General features: G+C 37.3%; 1 protein-coding gene across 1 annotated transcript; it reads left to right on the top strand.

Moving 5' to 3' along the window:
• The first annotated feature begins 15,609 nt into the window (after nt 1-15,609).
• Nucleotides 15,610-17,607, top strand: LOC144017414 (ileal sodium/bile acid cotransporter-like). Its single transcript, XM_077518959.1, has 6 exons — nt 15,610-16,007; nt 16,187-16,305; nt 16,508-16,596; nt 16,674-16,849; nt 16,973-17,130; nt 17,459-17,607. The coding sequence occupies exons 1-6, from the start codon at nt 15,610-15,612 to the stop codon at nt 17,554-17,556; spliced, it is 1,038 nt and encodes a 345-aa protein (XP_077375085.1). The 3' UTR covers nt 17,557-17,607.
• The last annotated feature ends 5,719 nt before the right edge of the window (nt 17,608-23,326 follow it).

The following is a 23,326-nucleotide window of genomic DNA, read 5'->3' on the forward strand; positions in this document are numbered from 1 at the left end:
ACATTTGTGAAGAATAAATGGTTATTTGTGGGGAAAGAAATCATGAGCCAGCATATTTGTGATCAACAGAGCAAAACGATGCTCAAACGTGAAGAATGACTTCATTAATTTTGCACAATCCAATAGATGTTTAAATTGGAACTGATGATTTGTACTTTCCACAGTCGTAAATATTCTCCACATAGTTGAAGTTGTCAAGGGCTTTCTGAATAATTAAATTAACAATAGAAGTCAATCAATCACTTTTATGCTTTTCTAGCTTAAGATAAAGGTGTCAGAACTGCGGTGTCTGTGAGAAATGTTTCCATCAAATCTAGAAGTTACTGTATAACCTCAGCAGACCTACAGTACTTTAACTCAAGTGTGATTATTAAGCGGACCAAGACCACAACCAAGAAGTGGTTTCTCATCGCAGTTTGCTTCTTTTTATACCTGATTTTAACACACTGAATAGCAAAACTGAGAATCGTTTCACTGTTTTTCACTGGACCAATTAGCATGTGTTAAAATTTACTGACGCTTTGGGAGGTGGCGTGCACCGTGCTGTTACCAGAATATTTGACACATGATGTGTGTGATGTGAACACAAATGGTGTAGATGACTCAAAAAGAAACATAATAGAATGTTTAGTTTTGATACATGAGTGCCAGGGAAACTGTTTGCTTTTGAAATGGGATGGAATATGAATATAATACTCTATATAATTCAATATGCAAGCATTAGGACATCCGATTCATCCATTTGCCTTTCACCGCCTTTGTTGAAGGTGCTGAGCTGCTCACTGGTAGCACGCTGCGCTCCCAAACCGGACATGTGGTGACAGCGCAGGTTCGAGCACCGCAAAAAGGTCCATCGCCGGGCTTTTGCTGCTTGTAAAGTAAATCTTGGGGCAAAAACGGTTGGACATTTGTCACCTAAAACTTCAAAAGAGAATTAGGTTTTACGTTGTTTTAGATGAAACCCATGCATGGGAGGCATACGTTGAAATAGTTATAGTTAGTCTTAAGGCCGAGTATCCTCAGTGTATGGTCACTCGAAACTAAGGGATGGTGAGGAAAAAATAGAGAAGCAATGCTAAATGCTAAGCTAGGATTGATTAGGCTAGCATTACACTGCAATTAAGTGCAAGACCGATTACACTTTTCACCAACGTCTGGCTAAAATAGAGTAAAAATCATTCTTGCTAAACTGACCCAGAGCCTGTTTGGCCCATAAGCTTAAAAGTAGATTCATGTAGTTAGGTAATGTTATTTTTGTTTTCCCACTAATGTCCTGAATTTTGGCTTTTGCTGCTGTATACAATGTAAATGTAAGCAATACAAATGGTTAATTCTAAAGAACCAATCACATTTGTGTGAATGTGAACAAGATAAGCAGTAAGCAAAATGAATGGATACAATATGTTCACTATTAAGCATTATTTATTTTCACCCATACTGTTTAACTACTGTATGGCTTTTATACGACTATCATTTACTATCCTCTACGGTCAAGCCCACATTTGACCGAGAAGCCCCCAAAAGTTTGTCTGTTTTGAAAGTAACTGACATCTCACCCCATCTCCAGCAGCCCCTCCGTGTGACATTTGCTGTGACCACAGGATCTAAGAATGTGCCGGCCGTTTTAAAAATGTCAGATGACAGGTGCGCCGCATTTTTTCAAGGCAATAATCCTTCTTTTGGTGGAAAACGGACTGACTCCCACTGGTTAGGTCATCACGTTGCAGTGGCTTAAAAAGGCCCTCCAACCAGGATGTGGAGAGCCAAGCAGGATTCAAAAGATTCTGCCTTTTAACAATATCTCTTTGATAGGAGAAAAAAAACAAAAAGATGATGGCACGGGCTTGAGGCTCTTATCAAAGCAATAAGGTGTTATTTGTATGCCATTTTCATTTTGCCACAGAAACACGCACAAAAACACATCACGATACCTTTATTTGAAGCTGAAATCCTTTTCAAATTCATCAGACCAATGAGAAGCGATTTACAATTTATTTGGGAACAAAGGCTGTTGATAGAAGCCAGATTATCTTCTTTTATGTAACCTTGTCCCTGTAATACCAAATTGAATTTTGCATTTCTACTAATTAAGATAAACTGACACAATAGGAAATGGCTTCATTTTGTCATGATCCTGGATGGTCTCTGGGATAAATAGGGGAGGTTGGTATAATAAATTTGTTAACCACTTTACATGGACACTAATGATGAAGAACCAGCAATGGTGAGTTTATTACAACAAATGTGAATCACAAAATCATTTTGTACAAGGATTTTTTTCCCCCTTAATTAATTTGGCCAAGGTTGAGACAAGGTCTTAATTGGGAGGGGGGACGGACCTCAAAGCTCATGTATGAATTTTTATTCTTATACCTGCACCTTTTTTTCCCCACAAACCTAATTAAACAAATTTTTATACGCTGTAAGTCTTTTGACAATGGATGCTCATTTTAATCATGCATACACAAGTGTGTGAGATGGCTCAGTCTTTTCACTTCTATCAAGTACACAGCCAGCCTAACAGGCTCATGTGTTGACTAAATTGTCTTCATGACTTTGGAGCTACCATCTAGCCTATGATTCATTTTGAACTGATACTATTACTTAGACAAAATTACTATTTGTATGTGGAGAAGAGAACATTAGCAAAGTAATTATTATTGAGCAATAATAACAAGTGCACGTTTTATTGGGTATTATTTTAATTTAAAAAAAACAACAACAACTGTGGTGTTAGTCAATCTCAGTGGTGTCCAAACTACGGCCTGGGGGCCATTTGCGGCCCATTGTCCATTTTTCAGTGGCCCATCACATATGCTAAAAATAGCATTTGACTCAGTTCAAATAAAATAAACAAAACAAAAATGTTTGGAGATGGTCAAAGTAAGAAGGGAGGGTATCGAAAAACAGGTGTCATTAAAGGTTATTTTAGTTAACTAAAACAAAAATTCAAAAAACAATATTGTTACTGAAATAAAATAAAAACTAAAATGCTTTTTAAAAATGAAAACTAACTGAAACTACATTTTATGTTTACAAAACTAACTAAAACTGACTATAATTATAGTAAACATGTCCTTTGTTTTAGTCTTTGGTAATTAATTTAATGCATGAGCCTTTGGGGATGATTTTAAATGTGATTTTTGATAGCTTTATTTTGACATAAACCGGAATAATGATGTTTGAAAGTATGTCACACAGAAGTGACGTCATCAAGCAGCAGCCAATAGAAAAGCACCTTCAGATGATGTCAGATGACGGTGTTTTTTAAATATAGCGTACAAGTAATACACATTAAAAAACTAATACTAATACTGAAACTAACAAACTAAACTAAAACTAATCATTTTTTAAAGAACTAAACTAATAAAAACTAACAGAACCACCCTGAAAGCTAATAAAAACTAACTAAAATGGAAAATTCCAAAACTATAATAACCTACTGCCATATTACAAATAAATTGATTTATATACTGTAGCATTTTTCTAAATATACAAAAGTACAAATAAATTATTTGTACAATTTTTAGGACAAACATTCTCTTCATAACATTATGTGTCCCTTGCTTCCTTCTGATTTTCTGTATGTGGCCCTCAAATGAAAAAGTTTGGACACCCCTGCTCTGTGCGTGCCTATCTGCAGGGATTTGTGACATATTTATACAAACATATGACTCATAATAATGAGTGAAATATGTTACATGCAAGTCTCACATTATTGACAAAGTTAACTTTATTAGATTATTAGTATAAAATCAAATTCACACACAGTTACATAAATGTCCATCTTATTCTGCTGATTGGTGATGGAGTGAATGTGAAGGTACATTTGTACTAAAATTAATGTTGGTTTTAAAATACATTTTGGGGGTAAAAATATGGGGCGGGGGCAAATTGAAAGCCATTCATCAAGCATCTCTTGCTGACCAGACAGTTTTATGACCTTGCTCGGGGTCTTCTCAATCCATCTCTTCTGCTCTGTTTTGTTTTGTTTTGTTTTGTTTTGTTTTTTGTCATTGTCAGTAGTTTCCCATTTCCTGCACTTAATTGCCTTCAGGTGAACAAACATGTTGGTCAATCACAGCTTTAGAAGGAAAAGGAACATTAGCACGATTGCTTCATTTGTCTCAAACAATCATTACAAGACTTGTTGCTTTCTTGTGAAGAATTAATGAAACAAGGTCACATGTATCCTGATCTCTCAAGATGCCTGTGATGATCTACGGTATGGTAGTGAGTGCAGTGACAGTTATTCAACGCGTCAAAAGTAAAATTCATCGAAGTGCTAACAGATGAAAAGGGTTCTGGCTTGAGACGTGGTTATCCTTGACTGCAATGCCGTCTATCATGAAGATGAGGGTCTTTACATGAGACTGTTGTATTACTGACATGTTTAGAGACCGAGCCATTGCCACATTGACAGGTTTGTGGCGCAGTCGTTATCAAATAAGCTGTTTCAAGGTTTTACTGCCTCTAAAAAAGAAAATTACCTTGAGTGTATAAGGCTGTTAATCAATATCAATGAGGCGAGTAATATACAGTTTAAAGGACACCTTTATTTCATGGACATACATATGCTAAGTCGGAGCTTGTCAGTGTAGAAGTCATTATTGTCCCATACTTGTAAAACACTGACTGTATTTGCTTTTTTAAATACATGCTGAACAGCCACATTATGAATCCGTAATTTCCAAGTATGGTGCTGTAAGAGATCCTCAGGAAATCATCCAAGTTCATTTAATTGGGATGAATGTTATTTATTATGAACAATTACACCGTTTACAATGCTGGCAACACAAAGTAACAAGCAAAACAAACACTCTTTGATGAGTTAGCAAATGGTACAAACTTGTTTCCATTCTTATGTTCACATTCTTACAAGACTGCGATTGGCTGGCAACCAGTCCAGGGTGTCTCCCGCCTACTGCCCAGAGCAAGCTGAGATAGGCGCCAGCACCCCCCGCCACTCTTGTGAGGAATAAGCGGTCAAGAAAATGGATGGATGGATGGATGGATGGATGGATGGATGGATGGATGGATGGATGGATGGATGGATGGATGGATGGACATTCTTACAAGAATAAGTAAGTCATGGCTTCCTGTATATGATTTGTGTTTAATTAAATATGTACAGATTTCACATTGAGTACATGTGAGAGTAAATTGAGGTGAGATATTTCAGTATTCAAACTTTTGTTGACATTTTTGTTTGGTTGTGTTTTTTGTCATGTCACATGGATGCTTTGGCGCAACAAATTTTTTGGAAACACTGATGTGGATGACCTAAGCTATAGTATGTCTAATATTTCAGCTGTTTCAATTAGTTACAAATCCAAAATATACAAATATTAATTCTAATAAATTTATTAATTTTATGTTAATTAGGAGGGAGGCACGGTGGAGGAGTGGTTAGCACGTCCGCCTGCCAGTACCAAGGACTTGGGTTTGAGTCCAGGCTGCGGCCTTCCTGGGTGGAGTTTGCATGTTCTCCCCGGGCCCGCGTGGGTCTTCTCCGGGTACTCCGGTCTCCTCCCACATTCCAAAAACATGCATGGCAGGTTGATTGGGCACTCCGAATAAGTGTGCTTGTGTGCGTGGATGGTTGTTCGTCTCTGTGTAGCCTGCGATTGGCTGGCAACCAGTTCAGGGTGTACCCATTCATTGAAATAAGATTGAGTATCAGCCTGATCTCGATACCAACCTGGTATCAGTACTCACCCATCCCTAATATTAGCTCCCATAATGTGAGTGCTGTATATATTGTGCGTCTTTTTGTGTAATTGTGTCACTCCTCTGATTGACTGATAATAAGCGTGTGCATTAAATCAGCTGGGATTGGCTCCAGTTTACCGAACACCCTAAACAAGACGGGCAGTAGAGATGGAATGATGGATTGATATTAATCCTCTGTTTGTCCAGTGGACGCCACCTTGAGATTTCATTATCAATCGGAATCAACAGAAGATGCATTTGAATTTCAGTATTGTTTCCAATTTGTCCTCATCGTGTCTGACCTGATCTGAGAGCAGAATGTAAACAATGGTAATCAGCAGCCACAAAATCTCAACCAAACATGAACAACAGAATTGAAAATATCTTCAATTACTACTACATGGAATATTTTAGCTAAGTTATTTTCAGGCATTCTCATTCCTGTGTGGACTTCACATGTTCACCCTTTCATTTCATGGCTTTTCTCCTGCCACTGTTCTAAACCCAAATCCCAAAAATATGCATGTAAGGTGAACCCCAATGAGGACAAGCAGTACACAACATGGATAGATGGATGATCCGCAGCATATCCCTCGCTCCAGCTCACTGTCACTTGTTCAGATCCTGCTGCAGTATATGGATGGACACCAAGCCTCAGAGTGCTTTTTCTACTGAGCTGTCACTGAAGGCTTGAGGACCTCTCACCTTCAAAAATCTGACATCTCGGATATTGAAGCAGACAACCGAGAAGATCCAAATGTGTGTTATCTTCTCCTGGATTTCCCCAGGGTGACGGCTGAGCTTTCAGTGGATGACATTGTAGTGTGCGGCTTGCTAGTAAGACACTGCTGGATATTGCTTTTATGCCGAGAAAATATGGGTAATAAAAATCCTCACATTTTAGTTGTCATGATTGTATGATGAAACTGTTCGATAAAATATAGAATTTAGAACAGTGTTTATGTCATGCTTTAAAGTAGTGATGCACGATAATATCGGTGGCCGATAATTATCGGCACTTATCGACCATTTTGACGTCAAACAGATAAATCAGATAATAGAGAAATCTGCCGATAATTATCGGCAATTTGATTTCATACAGATAAACCAGATAATAAAGAAATCCATCAATATTTATAGACATGCCACGTTGGTCCATCTGTTGTTTGTGGTTCATATCAATAAAATTCAGCTTCATGAAACATTGTGCAAAGTTTATACAATGTTTCAATGTATTTGTTAGACTTATAGTAGCACTTGAAAGCATATTTGTATTCAAATTAATTTTGCAAACAAATATCGGCTTACTTATCGGTTATCGACATCGGCACCTCTAAATTATTGGTTCATCTGTATCGGTTGAAAACAGGATTATCGTGCATCCCTACTTTAAAGTAACCCAGCAGGGTGTATTCACAATCAAGTTCTTGTACAAAGTTCATGAGATGACTTCAGTGTTGAATATAAACATACTTGTTTAATGAAGTGTTAATGAGTACAATCAGGACAAGCATTACAGAAAAGGTCAAATAAATGAACGTGTGAAGGTTCAACTAAAGGAAATGAAGTAAGTGCTTTGTGTTTTGTTTTGTTGTTTTTATGACACTGTACTGCCCCATATTGTTTTCATTTATTGTTTTTTATTATGTGGAGTACAGTGGACCATTGTTGAAATTGTATGCAATACTGAACCTTTTGAATGGCTGTTTCAAAGTCTGACCATGAAAGGATAGAGACAGTCAATAAGTGTGAATGCACTCAATGCATACAATTAAACTTTTAAAATGAATGCTAACTTTAATCTGTGTTTTCAAAGGCTGATGATTTTTTAATACCCATCCGATTGGCTTGTTGTAGATGAAGATGTTGGAAAAATAATTTAGCATTATTTTTGAGCGCCACAATGCTTGCCACATTGCAGAGGAAGAACGTGTGAAAAGTTTGACTCTAGCATTGTGTAAATGAGAGCCTTATTGAGTGGTCCTTTATCATCTTTAATCCCTCCTTGACTGCTAAATGTGCACTCTGACAAGTGCTTTCTCTGTTCCTGTAATAATGAGATTCCGTTTGTCTCTTATCAGCTCATCCTGTTTCCATTTTTGAATCAATTCAGCCTTGGTCACACTGAAGAAAAACAGAAGCTAATTATGTTTTCATCATCTTTTCAAAAAAGTGCGATAAGGTTTGTTTCACTTGTGTGTTTGAGTTATTCCAATTCGTCCAGTTTATGCCATTTTATAGACCGGCTGTAATTGTTTTTGTTTTTTTTGTTTTTTTCATCAGTCCAGTTAACGTTTTGTATGTGAATCCTGAACCCACTTCTTTAATATGTTTTTAGCTAATGAAAATGACCTACCTGCTAGAAGTGCAAAATCAAATGGGTTGCATCACATTTAATCTGTCGTGCAGTGGATTTAAAAAGCGGATTTAAAGTGGCGCTTCAACACATGATACATGATGGTTCCCAAAACTTCATATTTTGTCATCTTCAAACTATTCATGGGCAACACACCCTTTCTCACATAATGTTAAAATCCTGCCATATGCTCAAACTCTCTTCCTCGAAAGATAGTCTGGAGGATTTCGGAGACCTTCAAATTTTTCCTACAGTGCATGTTCAGTTAAGTTCAATGTAAACTGTGTTGACATGGAACTGCTTCCCCCTCATGAGGTGGTAAGTTTTCCAAACCTCTTCCAGTTGTCCAAAAATTGGATAACACTCAGAAATTACGGAGCTCAACTGTAATCTATTGTTTAAAAAAAATAACACGAATGCAAATGAAACACGGCAACACTTTGCCTGTATGAGTTCCGGACGTGTTATATCTACCTGTTTTGCATATATATAGTTCCCAGAATGCATTGTGTGCCATAGTTATTGAAGTTATAAGGATGTTAATCCTTGTCATATGTATTTGTGTTACCAGTAATTGAATTTGTGTCGTATTTAACACGCTTATGTTAGTCTTTGATTAAAAAAAAAAAAAAAAACTTTTGTTTTAAACAAACCATACTTAAGTTGTATGTTTACATTACTCATCTGAGGAGTGCTTGTGAAATTACAAATTTATATATTTGATTATGGCTGGCTGATTAATTGGTCCGACATTACAATTTATTTATTTTTTACTTTACAAAGTAGTCTCGTGGGCCGGATTAAACCACTTTGCGGGACTGATCCGGCCCGCCGGCCGTATGTTTGACACCCCTGGTCTAAACAAATGTACTTTTAGTTTTACTTTTACTTTTATGACAACATTATTAGCACCCTATTCCAGAGGAACTGAAGACAGTGTCCAAATACAAAGCACTAAAAATCCAAGTCCCAACATTACATAATGTGAACATCTGAAAGAAAGTAAAAAAATCACTGAATTCTCCCTACCCCCATCCCACGACATCAATACATTCTTCCGCTGTTGTAAGGAATCCCTCCCAAACGGCACACACTCTCTATGCCCCCATGCAATCAGACCGAAGGCTTTGCAGCATCAACATCTGCGCTGCCAGTTTCAGCAACGGCTGCTTCCACTAAGCTGTCAGAGCCCTGATCACAATGGCCTCGCCTCAACATTATTAATGTCTTTCTTGGGGAAAGACAATCTGTACTTGCACCGAAGTCAATGTACAAATGGACCTTCTAACACACTCGGGAACAATACCTGCACTTGTGTCACTTTCCTGACGTCCTGTTAAATCCTACTTAGAATATAGACCTTGTGTAAATCATGTGTATTGTGTTAACTGAAAGTCTGTTCTTGCACGGGTGTTTTTAAATACTTGTTAGCTGCATTAACAAAGAGTATCACCTCATTTGTGTAATTGTCATTTTCAATACCTTAAATTACTGTAGATAAATGTGTTGTATAAGTTAATGGTCTGTTTTAGTATCCTTTGAATAATTATGTATTATTAACTGGGTCTCTATGAAATTACATTTTGTTCTGCTGTATACTGAATAAGGACAAAGCTTGATTTAGATTTTGAAAGTTGTGCTTTGTGGATTTTGTGTCCCTCTATTAACCTTCGCTTGCAATCACTTGTTTTGCATTTGGCTCTGCCTGTTTAGCTTTACCTGCAAATCCTTGACAACTCTGACAACAGAATTTTATTTTGCACCTTTCGTCACTGCTGTAAAGCTTTTATTTGTCATCACTCAAAACTGTGAGTTCACTACTTGGTGAACTCAAGCCAAGAGTGTTGATCACGGTTTCTAATTCTTGTAATATGTTGTTTAGATGTTCAAGTGTTTAGCGATCTGAGTTTCTTGTATCTATTTTCCATTGTCAATGTAAATACACTTGTCAAGTGATACATTTCTGCAAAAAGACAAACTGAACACAGTATGTATGTAGTCGGCTGGATAGCTTATAAAAAAAAAAAAAAAAAACTTTTGTCAATGCAGTTGTGTAAGTCATCAATTATCCACTTAGAGTCAGCATCTTAATTTAACATGGAAAAACAGAAGAGCACAATTTAATTAGTTTATTGAATTTTTGCATCAGAAGAGTGCTGTCGTTCTTTTGAAAATTAAACTGTTGTTAATTTGTGGCTACTGAGACAAATTCTTTGGAGATTGTCCTTAATACTTGAAAACCTTGTAAATTAAGTCACAACAAAGATCACAGCCAAGTGAAAAGGTCCTTCAATACATTATTGAGAAGCCTTGGATTTAGCTCACCCCATAATGAGATCAGGAACGAGTGATTGTTGCAGCAGTGCCAATAAGAGCATGCTATGAAGCCAATTCAGAACACTATGAATGTCTATTTGTATTCAAATAAAAAAATAAAAGGATGATTTCTTGAAGGGTTTTTATACTTTTCTAAGTTTCACTGTAGCACTACAGGTTCATTTATTTTCACTACTGTATCTCACACTACATAAAACACATCTTTCACTGAGAGTGGGTGTGAAAAAGCACCAATGTTTGTGTTATTCATGTGGGAACAAGAATAGAAATGTGCTGTGACTTGGAAATAAGTCTTAATTTTCATATTGTTTCCTGTCCTATGATGTTGGGAAAATTCAGATGAAGTGATACAGCACTGTTTGTGTAACAAGCAAACTTTTGATTAAAGTTTACTTGTGAGACTTTTGAATCAATACCTGAACTTATGTTGCTTCCTAAATTTTATTTTCTTTTTGAACTTTTTTTTTTTTTTTTTAAAGTCATCTAGACAAATGTAACCTTTCCTTTTGTGAAATTGTTTGGAAAATGTATTGTTGCTTTTTATCTTCCATAAATATTAAGCATGTAAACATTCCCACACAGTGACAGAACATTTTTAGGAGTCAGAGCATATTACTGGAGATTCATTTGCGTGTTTTTCTGTTTACACATCAACAATACATGCCATTGCCATCATAATGTGTGTTTTCTATCCAGCAAATAAATAATCATTTGCATTTCAGTATTGCTTAGGTCTTGCTTGGTGTTTATTAATTTGTATTCGATTATTGATCTTGCCATTCTCCTTCTGAGAATCTACAATCAGCTCCTGTCCACTGTTAAAATGTTTCAGCAAGTCAAGTAAACAATCAAAATGGGAAATCGCTCAACTGTCCAGTTCCATTGAAAGCATTCATCCATTTTCTACCATACGGGTGACCTGGAACCGATCACAGCTGACTTGGGCCGAGAGGTCGGTTGCAAGCAAACTCCACACAGAAAGGAACAAACCTGCATCTTGTTTAATAAGATGCAGGCATACTCATACAGTCAACATAGTGAATAGTTCATTCAAAACAATACTTTTGCATGACATATTTTCTAAATTCAAGTTATTAAAAACCTACTTGCGGTCAACCATGTTCCAGCAATGTTTAATTGGCCTCAGCGTTAATGTTGTTTATGAAAATTTCTTGACATATGTATAGTGAATGACCTTTTCTTTTATTCTTTTTTTTGCTGATGTAAACTAGATGAAAGCTACATAAAAATGCATTTCCCAGGACTAAGATGATGATGAAATGTATCGACATTTTGAACAACGCATGGAAATGTCTGCCAGAGATGAGATCTGATCACAACTAATTTTGCTTGAAGAAGCAGCAGTTGAAGAGAGAAGCAGTCAGAATGTCATGGTAACGAAGTTATGTACTGTAGCCACTTTTATATTGAATGAAGCGGGTTGGAATAAATAATGCACGTTCAGAAGCGCGACCAAGTTGGAGACACATTAATATTCCAGTCATCCTGAAATCCTTACACACGTGAGCAGGATCAGTAATTAAATTAAAAATCTTTCTTATCAATTATTTAACTTGTCACTGCCATCATTCTTGTACTGTATATCAAAAATATCACTTTTCAAGAAACCCCAAGAACATCATTTTTTGTTGAGCATTTCATCATCAAGAGAGGAAGCCATTTTCAAGACGGTAACGACGGTAAATCATTTGATAACATACCCAGGCTACTAACCGATAGTATCAATTAGTGATTTTATTTTTTATTTTTTTAATTGACCACATTCGGACATAGCAGGTTTGTCAGTTTGTGTTAGTGTTTGGGTCATAATCAGCACTCACAATTCTCGTTCATATTAACGAGCAAGTCCCGAATAAACTCGATGAAACATTCTGTTTTGGGGGTTGTAGATTATTGCTGTATTTGTGATATTTGTAAGAAACCAATCCGCATCAAAATCGCTAAAGAATTAAATGAGTTATAATGAACTTATAGGAGCCAAACACACCCAAGATGATGGCTATAAGCTCCTCAATCAGCCAAGGCTTGCTCTAGAGCAGGGGTCTCCAAGTTCGGTCCTCGAAAGCCCCTATCCAGCCTGTTTTCCATGTCTCCGTCCTTCAACACAGCTGATTCTAATGATCAGCTAATCAGCAAGCTTTGCAGAAGCTTGATAATGATCCTGATCATGGATCAGGTGTGTTATAGTGGAGAGAAACATGGAAAACAGGCTGGATAGGGGCTTTCGAGGACCGAACTTGGAGACCCCTGCTCTAGATAATATTGATGGTCTCTGAGTAGCATGCAGGCTAACCCATCCAGCATTCAGGATGTTTGCCGTAAGGACTATTTACTGGTATTTTACAACACTAAAGTGTGAAATAAGCCGACCCAGATTCTGCTAATGGCAGGATCCTACTTAATGTACGCCATTTCAAATGAAAAAGAACAACTATTCCGTAGTTAGAGCAATGTGTATGCATTGTAATATAATAAATATAATTCAAATAATTGAATGTGAATCCAATTGTTCAAAAATTAGTGCTGTAAAGCTATTAAATTGTTTTTAATTGTTTTAACTAATTATCACACAAATTTCTGTAATTTATCGCATTTTTCTACTTCTGCTTCTCCTTTTTTGTTCAGAATATTTCATTGAGTAAAATCTTGGAATTAATTAATGTAAAATCATACAATAGAAAGTATATTATAATCAAAGACGGTTCTAAAAGCTTTCTTTGATCATTTAATTGAATGCTTCTGTTAAATACAAATAAAACAATCGAAATGGACTCAAATTTAAAGGTCATCTATTTTCTCATAGAAACAACAATTCTCAGAACTTCTAGCTTTCAGGTTTAGTTGTGCTCACAAGAAGCACACTTCAGAAGGATTGATTTGCGAGGCCCCATGGAGGAAACTTTGAGCACGATGTTTTTCTGAGATGATACGCCATAGACGTAAAACTAATATGCTCTTTGACAAACATCAAATAAAACTTAAAATAAGATTATACATATAGACTCTACATAAATCTTTTGATATGTAACCATTTCAATCACTGCTTTTTACTTTATTTTTTTTCCTGGTTGCACTATGAATGTGTTAGCAAGATTCTGTACATGTTTTTGACTTTATGCATTACACTTAAGCCCAATTCACACTGCCTGCAGTGCAGTGAGTCTGCGGTGCGAAACGGCTGCGGCGATGTGGAAGGTTTCCGCAAGCGTTCTATTTTTTCCGGACGCGGCATGCGGATTTTCATGAAGCTGAAGAAATGACACGAGCCGGACAGGAAGTCGGCCGTCTTGCATCAAGGTAAATCCGGTATAATTCCAAATAAAACCGTTTGCGAAATCGTTTTTGGGGAAGCTAGCTAACTACATAGCATGACATGAGTCGGACATTTAAGACAAAAAAACATGGCAAAATAACACTATTTAAACACAAAACGTACTTACTCTTGGTAGTAAAAGTCCCAGAAATAATGTCCAAAAAGCATATTGATGTGACAACAGGCAAGAGTGGCTATTGTTTACAAAATAGGACTCTACACGGTTGTTATCGTGTGAACTCAACTCTCCAGCGTGACCCCGCCGTGATCTTGTAGTCTGGAGGGTGCAGATTTCCAGACACGCAACGCACGCAGTGTGAATTGCGTACGGAAAACACACCGCGTCCTTTCCGCAGTCAATGAACCAAGACTGTGAACCGCACAGCAAACAATGACCATCCAGCCATGTTCCATCATCCTTTGTCATCATGTTGTGAATTAAGGTAATGATTTTGAGTCTTGTTATTTTCTTTAAAGTGACTGTCACTTTAATCACAATTGCTATGGTGACACAGTGCGGGTGGTAATGGAAAAAGTGATTCCAAAGATGCATGTATGTTTATTGCATAACATGATTGCAACACTGTTTGCTGTTATTCCAAACACAGCTAGAGAGACATTCATCCATCCATCCATCCATCCATCCATCCATCCATCCATTTTTTTAACCGCTTACTCCTCACAAGGGTCGCCGGGGTGCTGGAGCCTATCCCAGCTGGCTTCGGGCAGTAGGCGTGGTACACCCTGAACTGGTTGCCAGCCAATCGCAGGGCACACGGAGACGAACAACAACTCACAAGCACACAGAGGGACAATTCAGTGTTCAATCAACCTACCATGCATGTAATTGGAATGTGGGAGGAGACCGGAGTACCTGGAGAAGACCCATGCAGGCACAGAGAGAACATGCAAACTCCACCCAGGAAAGCCGAAGCCTTGACTCGCTCTTGCGTCCTCAGTACCGGGAGGCGGATGTGCTAACCACTCAAACACCGTGCCGAGAGACATTCAATGTATTTTCATTAAAAATGCACAGTGGATTCGCGTTTGTTGTAGTATTTTATTAATCAGAGTAGCTCTTTCGCAGTCCCAGCAAAGAAGTGTCAGTAATCTGCCGCGAGTCAAAAGATGTGGGCATCCGTCAATGTTCCATCAGTCGTCATTCACCAAAATGGAACTTCCGTCATTGACGGATTGCCAAATTTATTGACAGTTTGACAGAAACCCCCCTCTGTCCATGCTTAGTTTGTCTTTTCTTCTTCTTCTTCTTTCTTTCCTGTCAATCGTCAACAAAATGGCGGATTGGCTGACCTTCCGTCAATGTTGATGGAATGCCCACCTCTGGTGAGTTCTTGAACCAGGCTATGTCTAGTCCATGACCTCAGACCTGTTTGCTCTGGGAGATGCTGCCAGGTGCATAAAGCCACGATCTAGGATCATCATCACAAACCACCCCACTGTGATAAGTTGACAGCTCACAGAATAAGGATAAGCAGAGTCTCTTTTAAATTTCAGAGGGTACGATTCATTTACTTGGTTGTCAATATGAATTTAAAAGGCTAAAATGCATTTAAAAGAATGATGGTGCAAATACATCACAAAAAAAAAATTTCTTTTATGACCATGTGTATTGAACATTGACCCTATAAACCATAAGTATGGCTCCTCTGCAATACACTTTAGCAGTAGCCAGCAGGGTACAAAGATCAGTGGGCAGGACAATTCAGTCACTATCACCTTATTGGATGACCTAAATAACAGTAAAAGATTCAGTCCAGTTAAACCTGAGAAATACAGGCTGACGAGGACATGCAACCAGTCTCTCAAAGTTGACTAGACAAAGATACTTCTCTACCACCACATTTTCAAAATGTCGATATTCATGGGAACAACTGCAGAAGTTCCTGCCTGCCTCTCTGCAGCAACAATCTGCTCTGGTGCCAACTGCCTTGTTGCAACTACTAAATCTAATGCAAATTTGAGTCTAGCGTTGAGCATCGTGCTCACTATCATGCTGGCTATTATTATGTTTACAATGGGCTGCGCTGTGGAAGCCAAAAAAGTTTGGGGGCACCTGAAGAGACCCTGGGGCATTGCTATCGGTTTCGTCTGCCAGTTCGGCATTATGCCTTTTACCGCTTTTGCTTTATCGGTTGCCTTCAACGTGTTGCCTCTTCAGGCCATTGTCATCATAATTCTGGGTTGCTGTCCTGGAGGCTCCGCTTCCAATATTATCTGCGTCTTGCTAGATGGAGATATGGACCTAAGGTAAGACGTCTCTCGTTCATTTGATAATCTAAAGTGTGTTGATGGTATGTTGGCTGAATCGAAGTAAATGACATTATCACCCATTCTCACTACACTGTTGGGTCAAAAAACAATCACAATGACTGTTTTCTGTTTGTAAAAGAAAATAAGTTTGTAGGTGTTAATTCCCATCTCTTCAGTATCAGTATGACAACGTGTTCCACCGCGCTGGCCTTGGGAATGATGCCACTATGTCTGCTCATATACACCTCCATCTGGACTTCTTCAGACAACATCCAAATACCATATTGGAGAATTGGTAAATACACAACTCTTGCAGACAGACAGATATGCTTTCTGAAGTTTTTTTTTTTTTTTTTTTTTTTTTTAAATGCCCGAGACATAAAGCAAGGGATTATCTTAATTTCACACACTTGTTTATACTACGTCAGGCTTGAGTAATATTTTGGTCCTACATAAACTGGGAGAATAAAAACCTGACAGACTTTGGGTTTTCTCAGGTATCACTCTTCTGGCCATGCTTTTACCAATCACTGCAGGAGTGTATATTAAACATAGGTGGCCGCACTTGGCTAAAAAGATCCTCAAGGTAGGAAGTTGCATTGTTTTTGCTCAAATAACTCTACAAAGTGATATGTACTGTTTATTTGTGTGTGTTCTGTCCAGGTTGGGACCATTTCAGGCTTTAGTTCCCTTATCATAATTGCCGTGGTTGGACATGTTCTTTACCAGTCTTCTTGGAATATTGACCCTTCCCTTTGGATCATCGGAACTATATACCCTTTTATTGGTTTCGGGATGGGTTTCCTTCTGGCCCGCTTTGTGGGTCAACCATGGTACAGGTACAGTGAAAGTTAATAATTTGGCATCATCACAAAATCTTTAATGTATGTACTTTTGTTTTCCTCAGGCCATATACACTGTTTTTCTGTTGTCTGTTATTATTAACTATTTATTTTTGGCAGGTGTCGAACAATTGCTGTGGAGACTGGCTTTCAGAACGCCCAGTTGTGTAACACCATTATCCAGCTGTCCTTCAGCCCAGCTGAACTGGAAATCATCTTTGCATTCCCCGTCATCTACAGCATCTTTCAGCTGGTGGTGTCTGTTCTGTCTGTCGGAGGTGAGCTATACAAGTGTGGACCAGGTTTGAAAACCAAATGTGGGTGAAAACATGACCCTTTAAGCGAGTCTGTCTGTGTTTTGTCTGTATGTGAAGAAGTGACAGAATTGAATTCAGGAAAATTTTAAGTGCCTTCACGACAATAAAATATGTATGTGGTCTGAAGCACTAGATAAGCTTTCTTTTTGATCACAAAGGTAGAGCTATTCATTGTACCTTTTTATAAATTAAGCCTTCAATTTTAAATTGCCCCAGTGGATGAATGTCTGGTGATTGAAAAGATGATGTTGAGATGATAGATTTAAAATTCTTATATTTTGCTCCACAGGATACCAGGCGTATAAAAAGTGTAGTGGTCTGGGATCGGCTGAAACAGACAGTGAATCTCCATCACAGCAAGATGGCTATGAAGAACAAGCAAAATAGGCATGATGACAAGTGAAAAATAGTGCCTAAATAATGACTGGTTGATAAAGGAAAATATGATATGGATAATGGCTCAGCATTGTTCATTCGGTAGTCTTACCGATTCGATCTTCATTATCATTGATCTCTCTTTTGTGTGTGTGTGCGTGCGTGCGTGTGTGCGTGTGCACCCTCGGCTACCAGCGAGCACTGTGTACCATAGAAACTTCATTTGCTATATCTATTTTTTTAAACAGTTACCACCATCTCAATCCATAAAATATTTCTTGTTCACTAAGCCTGTAGAGATTTGGAAAATGATGTAAGTTTAGACATTAGGCATCGTATGCACACTTATTAACTCTTCTGAGGTTTGTCTTTCAGATCAAAGTGCCTTCTCTTGAAATCTAAAATAATGAGGAGGGAAGGAGGGGAAAATTCCAAAAACGGACCAGACATGCCAGTCTTTTAACATCAGATGTAGCCTCTATTTCAAGTACAATCTGTTGTGTTGTGGTTATATGGAGCACATGCTGAGATGAAGCCCAACAGAAAATCACCTGGGATTTTCGACAAAAGGTATGAGGTATGGGCAAAAGCACACTTATTTAGGGAAGAAAAATATGTGGTCACATAATTTGCATGGTGATCTCACCTTTAGCTTCTTCATTGTGGCATCCCTTTCTCACTTGCACATTCCCTTGGTTTCCATGGAAACAAGGAATCTACTCCTCCTGCCTCCTTTCAAAGTGCTGCAGCCTTACAGCAGTTTGAACCAGCCCCTGCCACACTTTTCTTAGAATGCGCCACTGTCACATTTGCATAGACTTCACGCATACAGTAATAAATAGAACCATCAGAACATCACTAATAACTTGAATATCAAACGTATGCCGTGTCCCTCATGGAAGAGTTGACATCCATTGAATAAAATCCTCCCACACTAAACCATGTCTGTGGTATTTAATGTTTTGAAGTCTTAAAAAAAAAAAAAAAAAAAACTGCATTAAATTTCATGAAATGCATGCATTAGATCAGGACTAAGATTTTGGTGTCTGCAAGTTCCTTTTATAAAATTTGACAATAAACGTACAAAATTACAACAGCGTATTAGGGTCATGTATAAATATAAATATTTTTATTTTTTTTTATTTATTTTTTTTGGGGGGGGGAATATTTAGAGAAAAATCTCACAAATTTGTCACTTTATAAAGTGGTAAATTTGCAATGAAAAAACTCGTAAATTTGCGACTTTTAAAGTGGCAAATTTGTGAGAGAAAAAAAAATGAAAATTTGCTGCTATAAAGTGGCAGATTTGTGGGAAAAAAACTCAGAAACTTGCAAGAAATACACGTAACATAGCTATAGTCTGGACAAGGTACTGGCTTTTGTCTACCAGGAGCAAACGTAAGGATTGGTTGGTGGTTAAAGGAACACGCTTTATAAAATGAAAAGGCAGGATGGAGACGGATTTCGTCTTATTTTAAACTTTACTCGTCATTCACGACAGCTAGAGCAATAACACTTCCTGATCCCCTTCAGCTGACCAATCAGAAGCTAGCATACTTTAGGTAAATGCAAGTGAGTGATGAAGAACAGCAGATTCGACACATCAACTTAGCTATTTGTACAAAATAATACCAAAATGTAGAATGTGTAAATAATAATTCTGGAAACATAAATGTACAAGTACATATATATTTTGACAATTAACTTACATGCTTCATCCTCAGGGTGTGGACCTTTGCAAAGGGAAGCGTCTTTGTCGCTGGCAGTAACGCTTCAAAGTGTGAATGCTTTACATGGTATGATTAATCTCTGCTAAAGCAATTACCGGGACTCTCTCCTTATTTCAGAACTCAACCAAGTATTGGCACAAACATCCAAGTACCGTAATTTTACACACTATAAGACGCACCTAAGAGCCTTCAATTTTTTCAAAAGCTGACCATGCGCCTTATAATCCAGTGCGCCTTATATATGGATCAATATTGAGCCGCAACAGGTCTCGCTGCCAAGACGCTATCGTGACCCTGCACGATCGGTGACGTTCATGCGCAGAAGATCGCGCCATCTTGGATCGCTAGCTAATACTAATACTTTACCTCAGAGAAAATAATAAAACAGCTGTTTATTCATTTTGGAGTTGTCAGAAAGCTGGTTTGTAATCTATTAATAAAGTTTGACTGACCTATCTGACTGTTTTGTTGACATTCCCTTTAACGCAGCACCATCTAATGGCTACATAACGTAACCCCAGCCTCTACTGTAGCACCTTATATATGGAAAAAGTTTTAAAATATGTCATTCATTGAAGGTGCGCCTTATAATGCGGTGCACCTTATAGTGCAGAAAATGCTGTAGTATTTCTCGTCAGTTTTTTTCTAGCAAATTTTCCACTTTAAAAAGTCACAAATTTGCCACTTTTATGATATTTTTTTTTTTTCTCAGAATATTGCCCCCTTCTAAAAAACAAATATACATTTATATGTGGCCCTAATACGTCGTCGTACAAAATGATGCATGATTTCAGTCATTTCAGTCATGTTTTTTCAAGGTGGAGAGTTTATTTAAAACATTTTCAACAACTGCCTAAACCATACGAACTACCTTATCAAATCATTAAGCATTGCAAGACAGGAAAATCTTCTAAAACTATTAAATGAAGCCAGTCATATTGATCATTCCATATCGACACTTGCTAGACTTCATTGAATCTGATGGTAAATTCAAGCTAAATTCACATTGGCATGATGTAAATGGTGAATATATCTGCTTATGTGAACACTGAAAACAGACCACATATAAACAAACTGTAATAACGTTAAACATACACGAAGACTAATCCAACAACACTAGCGCTGCGCCAAAGCTTCATTTCACACCTTGCTCCTATAGCGTTGGAGAATAATTCCCACATGCATCATCGATCTTGGTAACAACTGGCTTTACTGGAAACTAATAGAACAACTGTTGCATTGAAACAGCTCCTCCGAAATTTATTGAGCCAGGTTGTAGTGCGGCACACAGTAAAAGCAAGATGCAAAGTAGCTCACGATGACCTGTGGTTCTCAAAGTCAGCAAACACCACAACTAAACTTTATTTAGATTTTCTTGCGTCATCCAAATAAGCCACCAGCTGCTTTTCTCACTTGCTTCTGTGACTACAACAGAGCTTTGATCTACTGTAACCCTTGTCCAGCCACTTCTGATTTACTGAGTGCACTGCGTGTGGGAGGGTGGGCATAGGCATACACATCGAATATTCACAGGGGACTTTCCAGCAGACGAAACTTGCTGATGATTCTTGGCTGCAAGTATATATTTGCTTTCATGTACATTTCCCAAAAGGGGAAGAATTTCTGAGACAATACAATATAAAAGCGAAGGTAAAGAAAGCTGCAGAGTAAATGAGGCTGAACCTCCTCACACATGGGAGCAGTCCAAAGGTTGACTTTTATGAATTCAGTCGGTTTTATAAGATATATGTAATACGTTTGCTGCATGATAGTGAAGTTCAGTCCATATGAATATATTAAATATAGTCTAGATCAGGGGTGTCCAAACTACGGCCCGGGGGCCATTTGCGGCCCATCGTCCATTTTTTCGTGGCCCGCGACATATGCTAAAAATGGCATTTGACTCAGTTCAAATAAAATAAAAACAAAAATGTTTGGAGATGGTCAAAGTAAGAAGGGAGGGTGTCGAAAAACACAGGTGCTATTAAAGGTTATTTTACTTAACTAAAACTAACGAAAAAACAAAAATTCAAAAAACTATTTCGTTAACGAATTAAAACAAAAAAGAAGGTACTTTAAAAATGAAAAACTAACTGAAACTACATTTTATGTTTATAAAACTAACTAAAATAAAACTATAATTATAGCAAAAATGTCCTTCGGTTTAGTCTTTGGTAATTAATTTAATGCATGAGCCTTTTAGTAGATTTATTTTGATATAAACCGGAATAATGACGTCGCGCCCATGGTGTTTTTTAAATGTTGCACACGAGTAATACACACTTAAAAAAAACTAAATAAAAAAAATAAAAAGAAATACTGAAGCTAACTAAACTAAAACTAAGCGTTTATTAAGTAACTAAAATTATTATTTTTTTTAAACTAACAGAACCACCCTGAAAAGTAATTAAAAATAACTAAATTTAAAAAAAACAAAACTCAAAACAAAATAAAAACTAAAATGAAAAATTCCAAAACTATATTAACCCTACTGCCATATTACAAATTTATATACTGTAGCATTTTTCTAAATATGCAAAAGCACAAATAAATTATTTATACAATTTTTAAGACTAAACACAATTTCTCTTCATAACATTATGTGGCCCTTGCGTCCTGATTTTCTGTATGTGGCCCTCAAATGAAAAAGTTTGGTCTACATGAAAATGATCAGCACAGGGTTAGAAACTCGATAGTGTCAAAACGATCAAAGAAAAAAAGGAATCCAATAATTAAATATCATCTTTTATATGCACATGGAATATGATTAGCAAATGTAATGTAAATGTGTTTTATTATTATTAAAGGAGACATATTCTGTAAATCAGTCATATTTTATCTGTTGACTCAAACTCACCCATAATCTTAATGACATTAATCCTGAAAATATATGGATCCTTTTTATGCAAGTTTTCCACAAATTATTAACTGATAACATGTCTGTGACATGCTTTCATCAAAATACCCCAAATATCAAGAATGACAGAACACGTTTACCCTTTCATTCGATGTACAGCCTGTTAAAATGAGCCCGTTAAAGCCCACGAGGGCGAACATTTGCGACGCTTGCGAATGTCAATTTCACCTTGGAGTTCGTTCAAGGTCGCAACATTTCCAAATCATTCGCCCAATGTTTTTTACGTTTTTCTTTGTCGCAAGGCAATTTGGAACATGTTCAAGGCAGCAAACGATTTCTGGTTGGATGAAACTGGTGCTGTAAATCCTTGTTGTAGTGTAAGGAAGTCGAATGCTAAACTAGCTATAGCTACGTAACAACTTGTTCCATTTCTCCTTCTATTGTTATTCTTTTGACAGTTAGACAGTTTTGCTGCATTACCGCGGGTGGAAAGAATGTAGTAATGCACAGAAAGACGCACCAGACTATAAGCTGCAGGACCAGCCAAACTATGAAGAAAAAATGGGACTTATAGGCCAAAAAAAACAAAAACAAAAAAACAGTACTTGTGCTGAAGTGACAGCGCCGAGTCTAAAGATAATGTGAGCCTCCATAAAGACAACAAAAACATCACCCAGCCGTGGAATATCACTTGCCCATTGGATAATGCAATGGCAGGTCTATATTTACCTTTGTGTATTGTGCACATTAACTGGCTTGTGACCATAATTCATAAAAAGCTGAGATAAAAGTTTTAATTGGTTGTTTAATTTCATATTTGAAAGGTGGACAGTCACTCCAGAGACCCAACGATTTCAAAGTTCACCACCCATTCTCTGAATTGTTCCATAATATGGTCCTTAAAAAAAAGAAAAAAAAAAAAAAAAGTTAAAGGTCACTAAATATGCAATTCCAAATAGTTTTAATTTTATTATGTGTAATAAAAATGTTTTGGCTTATTGGCTGGAAGAAATCATTGGATTCTACTGCCTTGTAATGAGGTGTACAGGGTCCATTTTCAACACCCACTTAAGTTACCAAAAACGACTCCTCTCCTGTAAATGACAACAGGAGAAGTAGAAACTGGGGAGCTGGTGGGTGGTTGCTTCTTAGTACTTTTACTTCCTTACTTTTTTTTTTTTTTATTTAAATGATG

The sequence above is a fragment of the Festucalex cinctus genome, chromosome 4 (genome assembly GCF_051991245.1).
Source record: "Festucalex cinctus isolate MCC-2025b chromosome 4, RoL_Fcin_1.0, whole genome shotgun sequence".
Lineage (NCBI taxonomy): Eukaryota > Metazoa > Chordata > Actinopteri > Syngnathiformes > Syngnathidae > Festucalex > Festucalex cinctus.